This window comes from Podarcis erhardii, assembly GCF_964252035.2.
Source record: "Podarcis erhardii genome assembly, chromosome: 13".
In the NCBI taxonomy this organism is placed as follows: domain Eukaryota; kingdom Metazoa; phylum Chordata; class Lepidosauria; order Squamata; family Lacertidae; genus Podarcis; species Podarcis erhardii.
In genome coordinates, this window is record NC_138502.1 from 11,590,501 (window position 1) to 11,611,491 (window position 20,991).

A 20,991-nucleotide genomic window follows, 5' to 3' on the forward strand; every position below is an offset into this window, starting at 1 on the left:
ACTATAGTGGTTCTAGCTTTCATGGCTACCAAGCCAGGGTCCAGAATGAGGAGATGGGTGGGGAAACATGTGGCCTTCTCCATTGTTCTTTTCAGTTTCCTCATTCAAATGATGATTTGTAATGCCTTGCTGATAATTGCTCCCCCACTCCCTGATTTAGACAAGCACTCAATGACTAAAGAAATTGTACTGGAATGTAACGAAGGATCAGTCACCATGTTCTACTGTGTCCTAGGCTTCATGGGAATGCTGGCCATGGTCAGTTTCACTGTGGCTTTCCTAGCTAGGAAGTTACCAGACAGTTTTAATGAAGCCAAGTTCATCAGCTTCAGCATGTTGGTCTTTTGCATTGTGTGGCTGTCCTTTGTTCCTACCTACCTGAGTACCAAGGGAAAGTACATGGTGGCTGTGGAGATCTTTTCTATTTTGGCCTCTAGTTTTGGGTTACTGGGCTGCATCTTCTTCCCCAAATGTTATATCATTTTGGTGAGGCCAGATTTAAACAGCAGGGGACAGCTTATCATAAGAAAGAAATAAAGCATGACCAAGTGTATTTGATGTGGCATATAACAGATGGACTAAATCTCCTTATATTGATTTTTGCCACAACCCAACAAAACAGTCCCCCATAGCTCATAGAGCAGACCATGTAGCTCTTCTCCCTGGACTTTCCTCTTACACAGTACCGTTATTAAGGGAAGCAGTGGCTCATGTAACCTAGACTCATAGAGCTGGAAGGGACCCCAATTCCAAGATGCTGACTACATATTTTGGAAACCCAATTGGTTACAAGGTCTTCTTTAATGAGCTTCTAACTTCTAACTTCATCAATACACCACTGGTCTTTTATTATCTAATGAAAGGGTAATAAAAATAACAGTTCTGAATAGGTGACAAACACATTTTCTTCAGCAATTCCAGAGGGAATTCTTAGCATTGGGTGAATAACTACATTCCTGCTTGATAATTAACAGGGCTATAATTTGAGTCTGATTTTGGATACTCCCAGATTGCGTCGTTTTGGGAAAATAAACTACCATTTAAACAAGACAATTTTAACTCAGAAAAGAGAAAACGTAGTTTCTGCATAGAACAAACAGTTGCCTTTGTGTTCAGAATGGAGGTTTTAATGTTCTTGTTGCTGGAACTGATTTCTTACATTGTATGTCAGGCTCAAATAGCAAAATGCAAGCTCCAAAGTCCACACCGTCCACTTCACATGTATCATCAGCCAGGAGAGTTCCTCATTGGTGGCATTGTTTTCCATAGTGGCTTCATCTCGTCTGCAGCAGAATTCACTGAGGAACCCCCACCAGCGCTGCCTGAAGAACTTGTGTAAGAACTAAGCCACTCATTTATTACAGAACAGGAATGATCAAACCTACAGATGCAGCCTCAGAATAATGATGGTATATATTATGAAACATAGAATTTTGTGAATTACAAAATGAATTTCAGTAGGGGCAAATGTCAGGTTCTGCACTTAGGCAGAAATTACCTGCTACACAAATCTATGATAGGGAACATCGGCTTGCCAGTAGTAGCACACTTGAAAATGATCAAGGAGTCTGCATCCACAGAAGTATAGTGCCCCAATCAAAAGAAGTAATAGAGCAGCTCTATTCTGCCATGCTCAGACCACACCTAGAGTACTGTGTTCAGTTGTGTACAGCACTATTTAAGGAGGATATTGACAAGCTGCAACATGTGCAGAAGAGGGTGACACATATGGTCAAGGGTCTGGAAGCCAAAATTATGAGGGGATTGGGTATGTTTAGCTATGAAAATAGAAGACTGAGTGGATGTAGGATAGCCATTTTTAAATATCTCAACGGCTGTCACCAGGAAGATGGAGCAAGCTTGTTTTCTCTTGCTCCAGAGGGAAGGACCCAAACCAATGGATTCCAGTTGCAAGAAAGGAGATTCTGTCTAAACATCAGGAAGAACTTGCTAATTATAAGAACTGTTCATCAATGGAATAGACAGGGAGTTAACTCCACTGAAGTCTATATGATTAACTACTTTGTTGATATGTAAAACGATATACCAGTATATGTTCCTTCTGAAACTGTTTGCAACTCTCCTTCTAGGGTGGTGCCTAAGCTTTACCAGCACATTGTGGCCTTGGCATTTGCAGTCAAGGAGATCAATGAAGACCCTCACATCTTACCCAATATCACCTTGGGCTTCCACTTATATGACAGCTATGTCAGTGCAAGGAGCACATATCTCGCCACACTGCTGCTTTTATCCAGGGTGGAGAAATTTGTTCCTAACTATATATGTGATGTTGAAAATAATCTGGCAGGGGTCATTGGAGGACTTGATTCTGAAATCTCCTTTTATGTGGCCACTGTTTTGGATATCTATAAGATTCCGCAGGTAGGACACCTATGTACTATACCTCTGTTAGCTTGAGTTTTAGGTAGGCAGCCGTGTTGCTCTGATGCAGTAGAAATATATAAAATAAAAAAAATTGTCCACTAGCACCTTAGAGAGCAACTAAGTTTGTTCTTGGTATGAGCTTTTATGTGCATGCACACTTTCACAGCACCTGTTCAGGGTGTATTACCAGTTCTGGGTTGGGATGAAATTGGAGCAGAACCAGTTCTTTGGAATGTAAAGGTGGTACAGAATTAAAATAAAATAAAATTACCTGAATTAGGGGAAAGAAAGGCTGCAATACCAGAAAAAATATGTCACACACCCAATCTCTTACACACACATTAAGTATCTGAAGAAGTGTACATGCACACAAAAGCTCATACCAATAACAAACTTAGATGGTCTCTAAGATGCTACTGGAAGGCATTTTTTTATTTTGTTTCGACTATGGTAGAACAGCACGGCTACCTACCTGTAACACATATTAAGGACATCCCAAAGGCAATTGGTGGGAGAGTGGGCTTCTCCCTCACCAGCCATGGCTCCACACACGATATGTGTATGTTTAGGGGTAAAGCACTTTCAAATTAAACACACTCTGAAGGTATGACAAATTGCAGATATAATCCAGTTATGCTGGAAAACAGTAATAGTACTGAGCAGCTGGTTTCAAAGTGAAATAAATGTTTATAAATTATGTCTTGAAAAAGAAGAGGGAGAAATGGCAGTTCTGCTGTGTCTTGGGGTATGTACATCATGAATACGAAAGAAGTTCCAGAGAAGGAATGTGTATGCGACCCAAGTTGCAATTCTGACATGGCTACAGTAAATAATGTCTTACGCAGTGTTAGGCAATCCTCTGTTTAGGGCATTATGTGTCCTTCCAATCAGTTTCATCCATCGTACAAGACCCTGCCAAATTTTGCAAGTATGCGTAAGTTAAAAAAATATAAGATAAGAACAATGCCCCTGTCTGGTCAACATAACAAATGTGTAACAAGCAGGAATAAGAGATGATCACAATTTCCAGACCATCTGCATGTGTGTCTTTAGTATAAGTGAGAAAGGAATGCAACATCTGGTGGGTGGCAAAAGGCATATCTGACTAACAGGATTTACCACATAATGTATTTTAATAGTTTGAAAGAACTCTGCAAATATTACTTTGCCTCTTCTCTTCCTCCATTCCCTCTTCAGCTCATTTATGGATTTGCTCCAGTGATGAATGATAAAAGCCCAGGGCTTCCCTTGTACCAGATGGCAGCCCCAGAAGCCCTTCAGTATGAGGGAATTCTCTCTTTGCTTCTGCATTTCAGGTGGACGTGGATTGGAGTCATTGCAACAGACAATGAAAATGGAGAAAGATTTGTGCAAACCATTTCCCCAATGTTTACCAAGAGTGGTGTCTGTTTTGCATTCATAGAAAGAGTCCCCAATTTTAGTTTTATTTCTGAAATGTATGGCATGCTACAACAAGCAGCCCATATACAAGATCAATTTTTTAGCAGCAAAGCTAACGTAGTCGTTGCCTCTGGAGACTCTTATTCCATGGCAACTTTTAGATGGCTTTCATACCTATCAGAAGATGATGACATGACAAAGAAAGTAAAAAGTAAAGTATGGATAACAACAGCCCAGGTTGAGTTTGCTTCATTTGTCTTTCAAAGGAACTGGGATTCAAGAGTATTCAATGGTGCTATATCCTTTGAAATTCACTTCAGAAACCCACCAGGATTTCATCAGTATGTTGTGCACAGAAACCCTTCCAGCACAGATGGGGACAGTTTTATCAGGGACTTCTGGCAACAGGCCTTTGAATGTGTGTTCCCAGATATCGCTGCAGACAAGGTAGAGGGGAATATTTGCACCGGAGAAGAGAAGCTGGAGAGCCTACCCGGATCCCTTTTTGAAATGAGCATGACAGGTCACAGTTATAGCATCCACAGTGCTGTCTATGCCATGGCCCATGCCTTTCATGCCATGTCCACATCCAGACTCAGACATAGAAGAATGCCATACAAAGAGAGAGGGAAGAATCTGAATCAAGAGATTTGGCAGGTAAAGGCTGAACATCCTCAACTGTGAAAGTCCTCTTCCTTCCTGACACTTTTTGGGTTCCCAAAAGCCTATCGACTTGTTCTTTCCTCTCAGAGTTCAAACATTTGAGCGGGTGTGTTAGGAAGAAGAACAAAGAACTGAATTTATGATTCTACAGACAGAGTAGGAGGTGGCACTGATATGATAGTATCCTAGACAATTCCCCACATATTGTGCTGCTTGCAAATGACAGTAGGCCCTATAGGAAAGGGAAATGATGGTCGTGTTCATCCTTGAGCAGGTACTGCCTTGTGTTTGAAGAGAAAGCATTTGTATGAGGGAGGCTTTACAGCCCAGTGAAGTGCCACTGCATTCATATATAGGAAGCTGTGGTAATGGTTGAGAGATGTTCAGCATTCCCTCTATCCCATATCAACCAAATCCTTCCTTAGATCACGTGTTCGCACACCACTGCTGTGTCTTCCAAGATGTTCAGTGACAGTGAGGAGTAAGAGAGAGAGAGAAACCTCGCTACTCACAAATATTTAATTTGCGGGCATTCAGAGAGAGACGGGTTGTAAGGAAGTTTCAGAGAGAGGCATGCGTGTGAAAGAAAACTGGTTGACTCTCTCCATGCTTGGGCCTGAATCCACTGACAGTTGCTGTCACTGACCATTTGCTGTAGGTTCTGCTCATGGGGAAAAAATACTCCTCCCTGCATTAGACTGATGTCTTTTCTAAACCCCTGTCTTTTCTGTTTTCAATCTAGCTCCATCACTTTCTGAGAAGCATCTCATTTAACAATACTGCAGGAGATGTGGTCTTCATAAACCAGAATGGAGAGGCAGCACCTAGCTTGGATATTGTCAATTGGATTATATTCTCCAACCAAAGTTTGCACAGAGTGAGAGTTGGGAGGATAGATCCGCAGGCTCCTCCAGACCAATCATTACTCCTTGATGGAGATGCCATCACATGGCACAGTTGGTTTAACCAGGTAGGGTTGCATTGTTTGCTAATTCAAAAGAGATTCAGTATTGAATAAGCAATCATTATCCACCTACAGGTCTTCTCACTGCCTTTTGAGTTGTAAATTGATGAGTGGTGTATAACCAAAGCATCCAGGTACCAGATTAAGAGGCAAAAGGTCCCTGCTAGAAGACCAATATTTTATTAAGCAGGTTACAAAACAGAACCCTTTTACTAAAAAATAAAGTTAAGCATGGCTAACAGTGTAAATATGCCTTAGGGGGTTGCTAGTTCAGATGAAAATAACAAAAGCTAGGTTGTCTAAGCCTAATCCCAACCATTCACAGACCACACTACAAGCTGCATCCATGAACATGTGGGTTTTGCACCACGCAATCCTTCATCTGAATGTGCGTCATTAGGTCCAGATCAAATATCAGTTTTTGTTTGAAAGGGCCTGGAGGGCAGGTTTTCTTTCAGTCAAATGGAGCATCTGGGTACATTCCCCCAGCAAAAGAGGGGATACATGCTCAGAGACTATGAAGCTACAGAGTGGAGTTCTTCACAATCATTGTGACCTTGAAGCAACAATATATCAAACAATGCAGACAAGTGTTAAGTTCGACTAATTAAATGGATTATTTTTTCCGCTGGGGGACCTCAGCTAGAATCCTAAGTAGAAAACTATTGTAAAATAAACCAAAGCAATTTGGATTTCTTTACACTTATTAAATACTGATTTCTGACAGAGTGAAGGATGAGGCATGAATTGATAGGCCCCAGGACATTGTCTTTCTTGCTAGAAAGGTGGGGAAAGGAGGCATAATAATACCAGAGGAAGAAACTGAGAACACACAGCAGCAGGTGCAGGAGAACACACATCTTCTCAGGGTGCCAGTGGAAGAGGTCGAAGGAGGAGACATGGGTGAAGGAGGGACATGAGAAGAAAGGTGTGAAGAGCAAGAGACCATTAGGAATGCAAACATCAATCTTTAAAAAGGAGTGATCTCAAAATTAGTTTTAAAATGTATTATCAGGGACTGGGTAGAGGAGGAATGGTGGAGACCACTTCCCCACCCTGACCCTTCCAAAGAAAAAGAAGACAGTTCCGAATTACAGCAGGGGTTTAATGGAGGTCACAGCTCAGAGGAAGATGGGGGGTGGAGTTGGGAAATATTGGGGGAAGAGGAGGAGGCAGAGCTGGAGCCGCTGGCTGACACATTATCACTAGAAAGCATTCCAGACCCACCATCTCCCAGATCCTGGCAAGCCTTAAGAGAGTGAGAGCAAAGGTCTTGAAGACAGATGGCACTAAGTGGCAACCATAGGCGGGGTACTGTTGATGAATGAGGATGTGGGAGAGAAGGGGGCTGGAGATTTACTCAGAACAATGCCATTATTCCAAGAGGCTGCATTTCCAAGCCTCTCTCTGTAAATATTGAATAGCAAGTACCGTATTTTTTGCTCTATAAGACTCACTTTTCCCCTCCTAAAAAGTAAGGGGAAATGTGTGTGCATCTTATGGAGCGAAAGCAGGCTGCGCAGCTATCCCAGAAGCCAGAACAACAAGAGGGATTGCTGCTTTCGCTGCACAGCGATCCCTCTTGCTGTTCTGGCTTCTGAAATTCAGAATATTTTTTTCTTGTTTTCCTCCTCCAAAATCTAGGTGCGTCTTATGGTCTGGTGCGCCTTATAGAGCAAAAAATACGGTAGATGGTAAGGACTTTTCCTTTTCTCATCCATTCCTGGCACCTTGCAGTGGGAGTTGGTTCCCCTGCCGCCTGACAGGTATATTTTGTTCTTAACATACTGAGAATTGTGTTGTAGTAGGGGTCGCAGTAGGCCGGAATGAATAGAAGGTTAAAGCCTTTGCCGATGATCTGGTTTTAACGGTGGAAGAACCTTTAGAAAGTGTTAAAAACATACTTATAGAGGTGGAAAGATTTTGTCAAGTGGCAGGATTTATATTGAATAAGAAAAAGACTAAAATAATTGCTAAGAACATGGATCAAGATACGATAGGAACAATGCAATAACAAATAGGTATAGAAGTGGTGAAGAAGGTGAAATATTTGGGTATTTGGATAACCCCTAAGAATATTGATTTGTATCAGAATAATTATATACCAGTGTGGAATGGAATAAAGAAAGATCTGGAGGAGTGGGGACGAATGAAGTTATCGCTGTGGAGAAGGATCTCAACGATAAAGATGAGCGTACTGCCAAAATTGTTATTTTTGTTTCAGAAAATTCCAATAATCAAAGGGACTGTGACTTTTAAAGAATGGCAAAGAGTAATTTCAAGGTATATCTGGCAGGGTAAGAAGCCGAGAATTCAATTTAAATTATTAACAGATGCTAAAGAAAGAGGAGGCTTCGCCCTGCCAGACCTGAAATTATATTATGAAGCTTCATGTCTCTGTTGGTTAAAGGAATGGATAAAATTAGAAAATACAGAGTTGTTAGATATAGAAGGATTTGACAACAGATTTGGGTGGCACGCATATTTATGGTCTGAAAAGAAGAAAACCCACAAAGGTTTTGAGAACCACATTTTCCGAAGATCGTTGATAGAAATATGGGATAGGTATAAAAGCCTGCTTGAACCAAAAACTCCGCACTGGTTGTCTCCATTAGAGGTTATGAGTGTTAAAAAAATCAATATGAGAAGGAATTGGATTACATATGGAAATTTGATTGTTAAGGAAGGGGGGAAATGGAAAATGAAACCCTATGAAGAAGTAAAAGAGTATGTATATGATTGGTTGCATTACTTTCAAATAAATGAAATGTTTAAAAAGGACCTTAAGGAATATGGATTTGTAGAGAAAGATTCAAAATTTTAAATAGAAATAATAAATAATGAATATATAATTTTATCTAAAATGTATAAGATATTGCTGGAATGGCATACAAAGGATGAAGAAGTTAAATCTGTTATGATACAATGGGCCAGAGATTTTGGATATAATATACAATTTAATGATTGGATCAAACTATGGAATGAAAATATTAAATTTACTGCATGTACTGCATTAAAGGAAAATGCTATGAAAATGATTTATAGATGGTATATTACACCGGTAAAACTTGCAAAAATGTATAAAACATGCAAGAAATGTTGGAAATGTAAATGTTGGAAATGTAAAGAAAGGGATGGTACTTTTTATCATATGTGGTGGGAATGTAAGAAAGTGAAGAGCTTCTGGGAATTGATATATAATGAACTGAAAAAAATGTTGAAATATACATTTGTTAAGAAACCACAGACCTTTCTCTTAGGAATTATACGAAATGAAATAAATAGAAAGGATTGTAAACTTTTCCAATATGCAGTAACAGCGGCAAGAATACTACTGGCCCAGAAATGGAAACAGGAACAAGTACCAACATTGGAGGAGTGGAGAATGAAGCTGATGGACTATGCAGAACTTGATAAACTGACAGGGAAGATCAGATATCTACGAGATCAAAAGTTTATCGAGGACTGGGGAAAGTTAACGGAGTATTGGGAATGTATAAGTGATAATGAACTTTGTTAGTGGCATTTAAAGAAGCTCTGTAAAAACCTAAGAAGTATTGCAAAAAAAGAAAAACAGATGTGGAAGGGTATGTCAAAAGGCAATAGCAAATTTAGGAAATGTGTAACTAAAAAGTTTAATTCGGATGATTGTCAGAGAGGCTGAAGGAAGTCCAAAAATGAGAAAATTTGTTAAAGTTGTCGGTGCGATATGTATTTTTCTTGATGAAAATCAATAAAAAATATTTTTAAAAAAGAGAGAATTGTGTTGTAGCTTGCCAAGGAGTGTCATAGGTTTTGAATAGCTTGATTCCAATTCACGAATTTGTCCAGAATAATTTTATATTGGAATTCGCAAAGATTGTGTTCCTCAAAAATTATTATTATTATTATTATTATTATTATTATTATTATTATTATTATTATTATTATTATTATTATCCCCAACCTTGTCTACCTAGTGTACAGCATACTCAAAAGTAAGAATTATAACAAAATTAACAGGGAAACTAGAGTAACTTCAAAGTGTACTTTAATGGAAAGGGCAATCTTTGCAGAACAGATGAGGCACTGCACATCCCAGAACAATTTTTTTTTTCATTTTAATTGCCTTAAAAAAGAAAAAAAAATTATACAGACAGCAAAACAAAGAAGTCTAAATTCACATCGCCTTCTACCAATAAGAAATAATAATAACAATTACAATGATGAAAATATTAAAAATACCTATACTTTGCCTTTTAAACTTCTATTCTGGTTACAATGTATTACTATTCTATAAGAATCTATTATATCCTTTGCTGTCCCATATATTATTTTATTTCCCAAATTCAACCTAACCCTCCCCTTCACCCCACTGCTTCCCTTCACCTGTGTGAGATCTTCCCATCATAATATATATATTTTCTAGTTGCTTTGATAAAATAGAGTAACTTGAAAACTCTTAAATTATAATTACTTATTTTGTCCTTACACGCTTAACAATTGCCTATTAAAAGTTCTGCTTTAACACCATATTTCTTCATTTATTCCCCTATGCATTCCCATTCTGTATAGAATTTTTGATTGGAGCAGCCCCTGATAGCTGCAGTCATTTTTGCCATCTCGGCTAACTCACAAATCTTAACTTGCCATCCCAGAACAATATTGAGGGAATATCACATAATTTCAAACATTACTACTACTACGAATATGAAAAAAGCAATTGCTCTCTGTATGGCCATTACATACTACTGAAATTATATAGAAGGGTCTGGTGACTTCTGTTTCAGTGTATCTGAAGAAGTGTGCATGCACACGAAAGCTCATACCTAGAACTAACTTAGTTGGTCTTTAAGGTGCTACTGGAAGGAATTTTTTTATTTTGTTTTGACTATGGCAGACCAACACGGCTACCTATCTGTTACTGAAATTCTGTGTCAGCTTACTAACATAGAGAGAGGTCCGAAAACATAAAGGATTCCAAAGTCATTAGTCTCTTGATGAACCTTCTGCTCTTCCATTTATGGATTAGATTCAGCCTCTTTCTGTCTGTACTGAGAGTTGTCTTCCAGGATCCAGCAAGAAAGTGAAGGAGGGACAGCCCCCTTGCTGCTACAATTGCATCCCATGTCCAGAGGGGAAGATTGCAAACCAGGAGGGTAAGAGAAATAAATAGATTAAATAGATCCAGACTCAGTACTTAGGATTGAATGGTGCTGTAAGGAAGGCTGAGTTTAAGTTTCAAAAAAGGAGATCATCTACTGTGTGTGTGATCCTGCCTCTTTGTAATCATTGCCCTTCAGATACTCTAAATATGCTAATCAAAAGAGAATGACCATGCATTGAGAGTAGTTGGGTGGTATGTGGTTCAAATCATATCTAGAGGGGGCCTTGCCACTCCTTCAGACTTACACAGCCTGCACCCAGACTAGTGAGAATGAACATTCAGTTGTCATTGGCTTTGGCTGTGGCAACACATAGCTCTGAACCAATTAAATTCAACAATACCACATTGCAGCACATTAGACAGTATTCAAAATGTGTTTTAATTTGAGCAGAGCTCTTTTCTTCTCAGACAGAAAGTCAACATCGGAACCAACAAGGTGATATGAGCTCAAGGTCATTTCCTTATTTTTTCCAGATATGAATGACTGTGATAAATGCCCAGACAAAGACTATCCAAGCAAGAACCGGGATGCATGTCTACCCAAGGATATAAGCTTCTTGTCTTACGAAGAACCTTTGGGCATCAGTTTAGCCTGCTGCTCTCTTTCCCTTTCCCTGATCACAGCTCTGGTACTAGGTACATTTATGAAACACCACGACACACCCATTGTCATTGCAAACAACCGAAACCTCACCTACACTCTCCTCATCTCTCTCCTGCTCTGCTTCCTGTGTGCATTGCTTTTCATTGGCCGACCTGAGAACGTGATGTGTCTCCTCCGACAAACAGCTTTTGGCATCATCTTCTCAACTGCTGTTTCTTGTGTCCTGGCAAAAACTTTCACAGTGGTTTTGGCCTTCATGGCTACAAAACCAGAATCCAGGATGAGGAAATGGTTGGGGAAAGGACTAGGCCACTCCATTCTCCTTTCCTGCTCCATAGTTCAAGCAGGCATATGTACTGTGTGGCTGGCAACCTCTCCCCCATACCCAGATGTGGACATGCACTCAATGACAGAAGAAATTATACTAGAATGTAATGAAGGGTCTGTGACCATGTTTTACTGTGTCCTCATCTACATGAGCTGCCTGGCAATTGTAAGTTTTGCTGTGGCTTTCCTCGCCAGGAAGTTACCAGACAGTTTCAATGAAGCCAAGTTTATCACTTTCAGCATTTGGTCTTCTTCTTTTTTTATAAATTTTTTTATTAAGAATTTTGTTAATACAATAAAGAGAAAAGACAGAGTAAACAGAAAATAGGCAAAAAAAAACAAACATAAAATCTGACATCTTGTGATACCCATCTTTTCTTCATTTTTGGACTTCCTCACATCTCTCGCTCCTGCGTTCCAAATTCATAAAAACTTTAGCCAGCAACTTATCACCTTGTTTCCATTCTTATTGTACACATTTCCAATATTTTCTCCCTAACTTTGAATATTTTTATCTAGGTCTTAGATACCTAATTTTAACATAGTATTTATTCAAAATTTATTTATTTTTTCTCATAAAATTCACTCATTCTCATAATCTTTTCAGCTAACTTTATGGTGCCCTGTTGTTTTCAAATCTCTCATCCTTCTTAACACTCATATAGTTTACAGTGTTTTTGTAGATAGTCCTTAAATTTCTTCCAATCCTCTTCCACTGCTTCCTCTCCCAGGTCTCGGATTCTGCCGGTCATTTCTGCTAGCTCCATGTAGTCCATCAGTTGCATCTGCCATTCTTCCAGCGTGGGCAAATCTTGAGTTTTCCAATATTTGGCAACAAGTATCCTTGCTGCTGTTGTTGCATACATAAATAATGTTCGATCATTCTTTAACACCCTCTGGCCAACAATGCCCAAAAGGAGGGCCTCTGGTTTCTTAGGGAAGGTATACTTAAATACCTTTTTCAGCTCATTATATATCATTTCCCAGAAGGCCTTAACCCTGGGGCAAGTCCACCAGAGGTGAAAGAACGTTCCTTCAGTTTCCTTACATTTCCAACACTTCTTATCTGACAGGTGATATATTTTTGCTAGCTTGACTGGGGTCATGTACCACCTATGTATCATTTTCATAATGTTTTCTTTCAAGGCATTACATGCCGTAAACTTCATACCGGTGGTCCATAACTTTTCCCAGTCAGCAAACATGATATTATACCCAATGTCCTGTGCCCACTTTATCATAGCTGATTTAACCGTTTCATCCTGTGTATTCCACCTCAGCAGCAAGTTATACATTCTTGAAAGTAATTTAGTCTTAGGTTCTAACAGTTCTGTTTCCAATTTCGATTTTTCCACCTGGAATCCTAGCTTTTTATCCAATTTAAAAGCTTCTTTAATCTGAGCATAATGTAACCAATCTCGCACTTTATCTTTTAGTTTCTCCAAACTCTGCAATCTCCAATTGTCTCCATCTCTTTCTAATATTTCCCAATATTTCGGCCATTCGACCTCCATATTGGGTCTTTTCACAGCCTTAGCTTCCATAGGTGATAACCACCTTGGGGTCTTATTTTCTAATAAGTCTTTATATTTTGTCCAGACATTAAACACTGCTTTCCTTACAATATGGTTCTTAAAATTCTTGTGAATCTTAACCTTGTCATACCACAGATATGCATGCCATCCAAAAGCATTGTTAAATCCTTCCAAATCTAAAACATCAGTGTTTTCAAGAAGCAGCCAATCTTTCAGCCAGCAAAAAGCTGCTGATTCATAATACAGCCTTAAGTCTGGCAGGGCAAACCCCCCTCTTTCTTTAGCATCAGTTAATATTTTAAACTTAATTCTGGGCTTTTTGCCCTGCCAGACAAATTTAGAGATATCTCTTTGCCACCTCCCGAAACACTCCATTTTATCCACAATCTATAAGGTCTGAAAAAGAAACAGCATCCTTGGCAATACATTCATTTTTATAGCAGCAATTCGGCCCAACAAGGAAAGTTTCAGTCTTGACCAACTTTCTAAATCTCTCTTAATTTCTGACCAGCACTTTTCATAATTGTCTTTAAATAAATTCAGATTTTTTGCTGTTATGTTCACCCCTAGATATTTTACTTTTTTAACCACATTTAACTCTGTCTCTTTCTGAAACCTTTCTAACTCTGAAACTGTCAAATTTTTTTCCAATACCTTAGTTTTTTGTTTGTTTAATTTAAAACCCGCCACCCGACCAAAGTCTTGAATCAGTTGTAATGCCCCTTTCGTACTAGATTCTGGCTCCTGTAAGGTCAAAACTAGGTCATCTGCGAAAGCCTTAAGTTTGTACTGTTTCGCTCCGACCTGAATTCCTTCCACCAACCGATCCCCTCTAATCATATTCAAGAGCACCTCCAGGACCGAAATAAATAACAGAGGGGAAATAGGGCAACCTTGTCGTGTTCCTTTTTCAATTTTAAACTCTTCTGTCACCACATTGTTAACTATCAGTTTAGCCTTTTGTTCTGAATATATTGCATCTATCCCATTTTCAAATCCCCGTCCCACTCCCATCCCTTCCAGGTTTTTCTTCATAAACTTCCAAGAAATGTTGTCAAAGGCCTTCTCCGCATCTATAAATATTAACACTGCTCTTGTATTAATATTTGTTTGCAAAAGTTCCAAAATGTCAATAATATTCCTTGTGTTAGCAAACAAATGTCTTCCTGGGAGAAAGCCTGCCTGATCTTTATGGATCACTTCGCTTAAAACCTTTTTAAATCTGTTTGCTAAAATATCTGCAAAAATTTTGTAATCCACATTAAGAAGGAAAATGGGGCGGTAGTTCTTAAGTTGTGTCTTTTCCAATTCTGATTTAGGTATCAATGTGATGAAGGCTTCTTTCCACGTTTCCGGTGCTTTCTTCCCCTCCATAATCTCATTGCAAACCTCCATTAGTGGATGTATCAAGTAATCTTTCAGTATTTTATAATATTTGGAGGTAAGCCCGTCTGGCCCTGGGGATTTGCCCAGTTGCATGTTCTGAATGGCAACTTCAATCTCTTGTCGTGTTATTTTACAGTTCAGGATTGATCTGTTTTCTTGAGACAACCTTGGTAGTCCATTCTTTATCAAAAATTGTTCTATCTCCGCCTCGTTTTGCGGCCCTTGGGTATATAATTGTTTAAAGTATCTCTGGAAGCACTTCCTAATCTCCACAGGGTTCTGAATATTTCTTCCTTCAATCTCTAGATTAGTGATCGTATTAAATTTTTGTCTCTTTTTCAACTGCCATGCTAGCAGTTTTCCACATTTATTTGCCGAGTCGAATGATCTTTGTTTCATCAACTTAACTTTCCACTCCACTTCCTGATTTATCAATTTGGAGTATTGTGCTTGGTGAAATTTAATTTCCTTCAAAATCTCCTTTGACTTCGGTTTCAATCTTAGCTTCTTCTCACATTCTTTAATTTTCTCCAAAATCTTATCTTTTTTCTCATTTTGTGCTCTTTTCTTTACAGCGTTCTGTTGTATCAGAAACCCCCTCATAACCGCCTTACTTGCATCCCAGATGATTCTTTTTTCCACCGTGGTGTTCAAATTTATCTCAAAATAGTCTTTCAAAGCTTTTTGGGCCTTTTTGGTAATCTCCTGATCTCTAAACAGATTGTCATTCATCTTCCATCTAAAGGAGCCGGTTGGGATTAGTCTCATGTCCATCTTTACAGCGTTATGGTCGGAGCAGGTCTTTGGGCAGATTTCCACCTTTCTCGTCTTAGGTGCAAGACCTCTAATTATCCATATTTGGTCGATTCTTGTCCATGTCAGTTGGGCTTCAGAAAAGAATGTTCCCTCTCTTCCCAGGGGGTTCTTTGTCCTCCAGATGTCAATCAAGTACATATTGTCAGTCAGTTCAAAAAAAGTTTTAGGTAGTCTGCCATCTTTTGTCACATTTTGGCTTTGAGACTTATCCATGTTGGTTGATGCCACCCCATTCATATCTCCCATCATAATGATGTTGTCATAGTCCAGATAGTCCAGCATTATCTCATGCAGCTTCTTATAAAATTCCGATTTCCCCTCGTTTGGTGCATAAATTCCTAGTATCAAAAACTTTTCTCCCTGATTTTGTATCTCAATAGCCAAAATTCTTCCTTGCTCATCTTTAAATAGAAATTTTGGTGACAGGCTTTCCTTTGCATATATCACCACTCCTCTTTTCTTGACTTGGTGGCAGTGGAGGTCTTTTCTATCTTAGCCTCCGGTATTGGACTACTGGGCTGCATCTTTTCCCCCAAATGTTACATAATCATTCTGAGGCCTGAGCTGAACAACAGGGAACAGCTAATAAGGAAGAAAAATTAAAGACTTAAGAAACCTGTCCTTTCTGCATTTTTGTACTTTTCTCTGTGTGTACAATAGAATATTTGGAAAGACGTGTTGAGCAGCTGCCTTATATAATTTTTTCTAGACCTGGTGATTCATGATAGTTAGTCGTAAATATTGACTATTGAATTCACTCCGGAGAAAAGAGTGAATAGGTGATTAACCTCTGTTGTTCTGAAAAAGCAATTTTTTATGTGTTGGGGAACCAAGATGCTGTCAGTTCCTAGGAATCCTGGCAAAGTTAAGAGACTTATCAGAAGAAGAATCAGCATCTTGCCCCAAAACCACATGAAAGTCCACAGTTTCCCACAGATTTCAGTTTCACTTTGCAGCCAGCACTTCCACAAAAAGGACCAAGAGTTAAAAGTAATATAAAATGAAAATTCTTTACAATCAAAACACCCTTCCCCATTTTTAATCTTTCTTACCTGGAAACAATAAAAAAGGCTTTTTGTTTTGTTTTGCTAAAAATTGTGTCTTCTTATGCCAGCTGTCAGCTCACATTCCAAGTGAAATTTTCCATTAGCAGACAGATAACACCACTTGTAATTTATCAGAGTTTCAAAAGTAATTTAAATAATGGATATTTAGCTGACCTAATGCTCTGTTTGTTTATCTTTGGGGCCATTATGTGGTGTTTGGGCCTTTCTCTACATCACTCACCCCATCTGAAAATTTATTGGTCTTCCCTTTGTGAAGCAGCTTTTTTTTAGAGCACCATATCATTAACCAACACATAATTGTATCTGTTAATGGAGTGTCAGCAGTAGATGACAAGTGAACCATCTTTGCTCCCAGAAGCCTTCACTCTCTTGGTCTCCCGTTCAGGATGACTCCGAGAAGACTTTGGCTGAAAAGCGATAAACATGTTTTCTTTAGTCATATTGCAGAGACTCGACAACCCATATCAAGTGATTACCTCACCTGTAATTATCCCATTATTCCTAATAGCATCCTTCCCACACCCTCAGGACTTATTCTGGCCGCATGCAAAATGCTAAAATTAAGACTATTAATAAGGAAGGTCTTGTTAATAACTATGAACTATTCAGAGCTGGTTATATAGAAACACAGATAATCATCATTGTGGTGACCCTTTTTTATATATTGTACTATTCTGGCTTTGCATCATCTGAAGTAATAACCATTCAAGTTAGGCTTTGCTATTCAGGATCATTTGAATAGCAATGGCAAAATAGTTAAATTTGTGCCAAAAATAAATAATCCCTTGCAAGATGGTAGGGTTTTTATTGCAGGTGATATTACTGCCGATACAGAGCTTGTGCAAGTTTCTTCCTCTTCCTCTGTGTTCTGTCAGAGAGCCTGTCTGTATTCTTCACAAATATTATCAGTCAGGAGATCTCATCATTGCTGGCATTATTTCTCAGATCTACATATTTTCAGATACCCTATCCTTTAAAAAACACCCATCTCAGGAGTTTTCAGATGACCATATGTAAGTTGGAATTTTTAAAACCCATATTATAAAATGATGCTATTCACAGCTAACCTAGTCCTTGGTGTTGGACTTCCACTGGATATAGCCAGTGGGCTAGCAAATTATAGGAACTTCAGTTGTGGTTCGAGGACCCGAACCCCGCGCAGTGGAATGAAACACAAGGACACGTGATATAAGGTTAATGGGCAAGAAAAGGCCACAACTTTATTGATTACAGCAAGTGAAAAGGTATTGGCTTAGGCATTGGATGTCTAAAACAAGGGGGGTTTATTCACCAGTAGGTGGAGCCTGTTGATGCTAATCCAACTATAGGCTCTCCCCTGATGTCACCGAGGGTCGTGCCATGGCCTCCCGCCAAGCAGGCATCGGACAGAATACAAGACCGCCAGATTCCTTTAACAGAATACCCAAAAATTGAAGGCGCAGGCGATGGCCACACCTAGCCCTTCGACACCACAACACATTATTCCAATGCCTAACCGCCACCCGAGCCCAAAAGGGGCTCGCCGCCAATACCCTCACAGCTGTAACCAATCCCTGATGCTGATGATGATGCTAGTTAACCAAATGTCATTCCCTTAGTCTTAAAGATGAACCCCATCATTCCGGTACAAGGCTTGGTCGCCAATCCAGATACAGTCATGAGAGATGACTTGGCCATACAAAAAGTGCACCCAATGGGCTATTGCCCGATTTAAGAGTTTGCTGGATTTTTCAATGGCCATACAGTTCTGCACACCGCGCCACACAATTCTCTTCCATTTTCGATGAGGCTGGCAGATTTAAAGTGGTTGGACTGCGATATAGAGTCACATTTTGAATGTCAGATTCACTTGGGGTTTTGAAAAATAATAATATTCCTATATTGATTAAACCTCTAAACAAAGGAATAAGAATTCAGAACAAAATATGTATATGTATTCAAGAAATCTGTGATTTCAATGCTAAGGGCACTGCATACATCCAGTTATAGAAGGGTCTGGTGACTTCTGTTTCAGTGTATCTGAAGAAGTGTGCATGCACACGAAAGCTCATACCTAGAACTAACTTAGTTGGTCTTTAAGGTGCTACTGGAAGGAATTTTTTGTTTTGCATACATCCAGTACATGAAGCCATAAGGATGTTCCTTGTTCATCTGCCTCTAGTCTACAGGATTATTCTCTAGTCTACAGGATTATTCTACAGGACAGTTTCACCCTAGTATTCTGCCTGACAAGATAGCTTTTCTAAAGATATGTATATCACTGCTGAATTTTCATGATGGTTTTTTTAATATAAATGCAACATGATGTGATCATGCAGAAAATTAAATTAGGAAAAAAGAAATGACAGATTCCTTCATCACTAACACACAAATACACACAAAGAGAAACCACGAAGGAGTTGCAAGGGCTGTGCAGCAGATTCAGACAATGTTTGAATCTTGAAATGAATCAGGCAAATTTGGGTGGACCTGGACTTTGACTGAGTTAGGTGGAAGCAGCCCCAGACTGCCCCAGGTTGGGTCTGGGACAGTCAGAGTCAAGGTGTCAGGTGCCTTGCCCAACAAACCCTGTCATAGAATATGATTTTGAGAACAGCAGCAGCAGTAGCTGGTAACAGAGGAGTTCAGGGATATTTTAAAAAAAATAGTTTCATAAGTTGTGTGTCTTTGTTTCTCAATTTGATCCTTTTTCATGGTTTGTATGTTTTGCGATATTTTATACATTGTGATTTGCTGTTAATTATATTGATTATAGATTGATAAGTGTGAACTGTTGAATTATTATTCGCTGGTGTTTAATTTTACTGTTTACTATTAGATTATGACGGATTGTTGCTTTGCTTGATGTAAATTGTTTATTTTAATGTTATTGTGACTTTTATATTGGATCAGATTGTTACTATTAATGTTTGATGTTTTCTTATGTTTTCGTGTGTTGGAAGCCACTCAGAGTGGCTGTGACAACCTAGCCAGATGGGCAGAGTACTGTACAGATAAAAATTATTATTATTATTATTATTATGCACCCCAAGTCTACTCCTATGACAATATATTGTGGTGCACCCTTCAACTCTCAATACAGGATGCTGACTCAGCTCTATCAACACATCCTGGCCTTGGCATTTGCTGTAAAGGAGATCAATGGAAATCCCTGGGTCTTGCCCAATGCTACTCTCGGATTCCACATGTATAACAGCCATTTTAGTGAAAAGTGGACCTTTCAAGCTTCAATGGAGCTTCTTTCAAGAAGGGCCAAATTCATCCCTAACTACACGTGTGATGCTGAAAATACTCCAGTTGCAGTCATTGGAGGACCAAACTCTTATATTGGTCCAAACATAGCACCTATCCTGTGTACCTACAAGATACCACAAGTAAGATTTATATATGGAACATAAATACACAAGTTTAATAAGCCATTTGAACTTCTCTTGCATTTCAGACATTATGCTATTGTGCTACATTTTGTCTTCTAATATTCCTGTTTAATACGTAAAGCTGAAGACACAAGATTGTAGAGCGGATCTATGTATTATCAGGACACCAGAAGGCTGCTTTCAATTCCATGGACAGTTTTAAAGATTCATCCTTCTCCCTGCCATTATCTGTTTTACAAGAAGGTGTTTGGATGTGTCTCTTTCCCAACATTTTGAACATAGTAAAGTGCTCTTCATACAATCACTCTAGCATTCTCTCTGACAAACTGATTGTCCATGCAATCTACAGTAACTTCAATAGGTTCACATGTGTGCTAATGATACTGTTACAATTTTGTGTATGCATCACAAATACATAGTGGGGATAGAGAAGAGGATCTAGCTGGTGGGTTACACCTTGAGTTACCCCATTCCATACACCACCTTCATAGGGACAGGGGTGCCCATATGTCGGTCATCTGATACTTGTGGTTTCAAGCAGCTTCTTGAACTTTCCCATCCCTGATATAGTCTATAATGTGAAACCTTGGAAATATGCTTATGGCTTGTCCAAGATGGCATGTTGGGCCAATCTCCAAGGCCTGGTAAAACAGAGGTTTCCCACTACAGATCTGTAGTATGCAAAGTGAGAGTTTAACACAATTTAATGTACTGAAACCCATAGCTATACTCCATTCCAAGATATGTACCAAGTTGAATCTAAAGAGAATTCCCAACATAGGAAATTCCCCTCACATAAAATGTGTGTACTTTTAGCTTGGCGAGGTAAGAATAAGTAGATGTGCATTCAATGCATTCTATACAAGCTGTTCAACTAATGTAAAGCAGCATTCATGTATCCTGGGTAGAATACAAAGAAAAATGCATAACTTCACTTATAGAAATACTGTCGCATTTTTGAACAATATTATTTCAAGGAAAGGTTGGAGATTGTCTTCCACAGCTGATTCTACATATATTTGCACAGTGACATGAACTTAATCTCACTGGGCAAACTTTGAGGCAAGTATGTCATAGGCCAGATTCCTGATGATGAGAGGATGGCACAAGGCACATATGCAGAATTCCATACCGTTCTTGATTTTGTCACAGTGAATAAGCACCAGAACATCAGTAGAAAGCACGGCCAGAATAGAAGCACTCAGCTCTTTTCTTGACATCATACGCCTCCTGCCTACTTCTGTGTGCGCAGTACACTCTGCTAATTGCATGCCCTGGCTTCTGAAGTCTGGGCCACTGATTTATGTCACAGCACGGGCT

The 20,991-nt window shown here is 39.1% G+C and overlaps 1 protein-coding gene across 1 annotated transcript in view; it reads left to right on the forward strand.

The window, feature by feature from the left end:
- Positions 1–20,441, forward strand: part of LOC309326653 (vomeronasal type-2 receptor 26-like) — an 89,161-nt gene extending 68,720 nt beyond the window's left edge. Inside the window, exons 7-12 of the mRNA XM_081835537.1 lie at positions 3,583–4,443; positions 5,192–5,419; positions 10,425–10,551; positions 11,034–11,752; positions 15,654–17,307; positions 19,377–20,441. Of these exons, the coding sequence (XP_081691663.1) occupies positions 3,583–4,443; positions 5,192–5,419; positions 10,425–10,551; positions 11,034–11,752; positions 15,654–15,830 (2,112 nt within the window). The 3' untranslated portion in view covers positions 15,831–17,307; positions 19,377–20,441. The remainder of the gene's footprint in view (positions 1–3,582; positions 4,444–5,191; positions 5,420–10,424; positions 10,552–11,033; positions 11,753–15,653; positions 17,308–19,376) is intronic.
- The last annotated feature ends 550 nt before the right edge of the window (positions 20,442–20,991 follow it).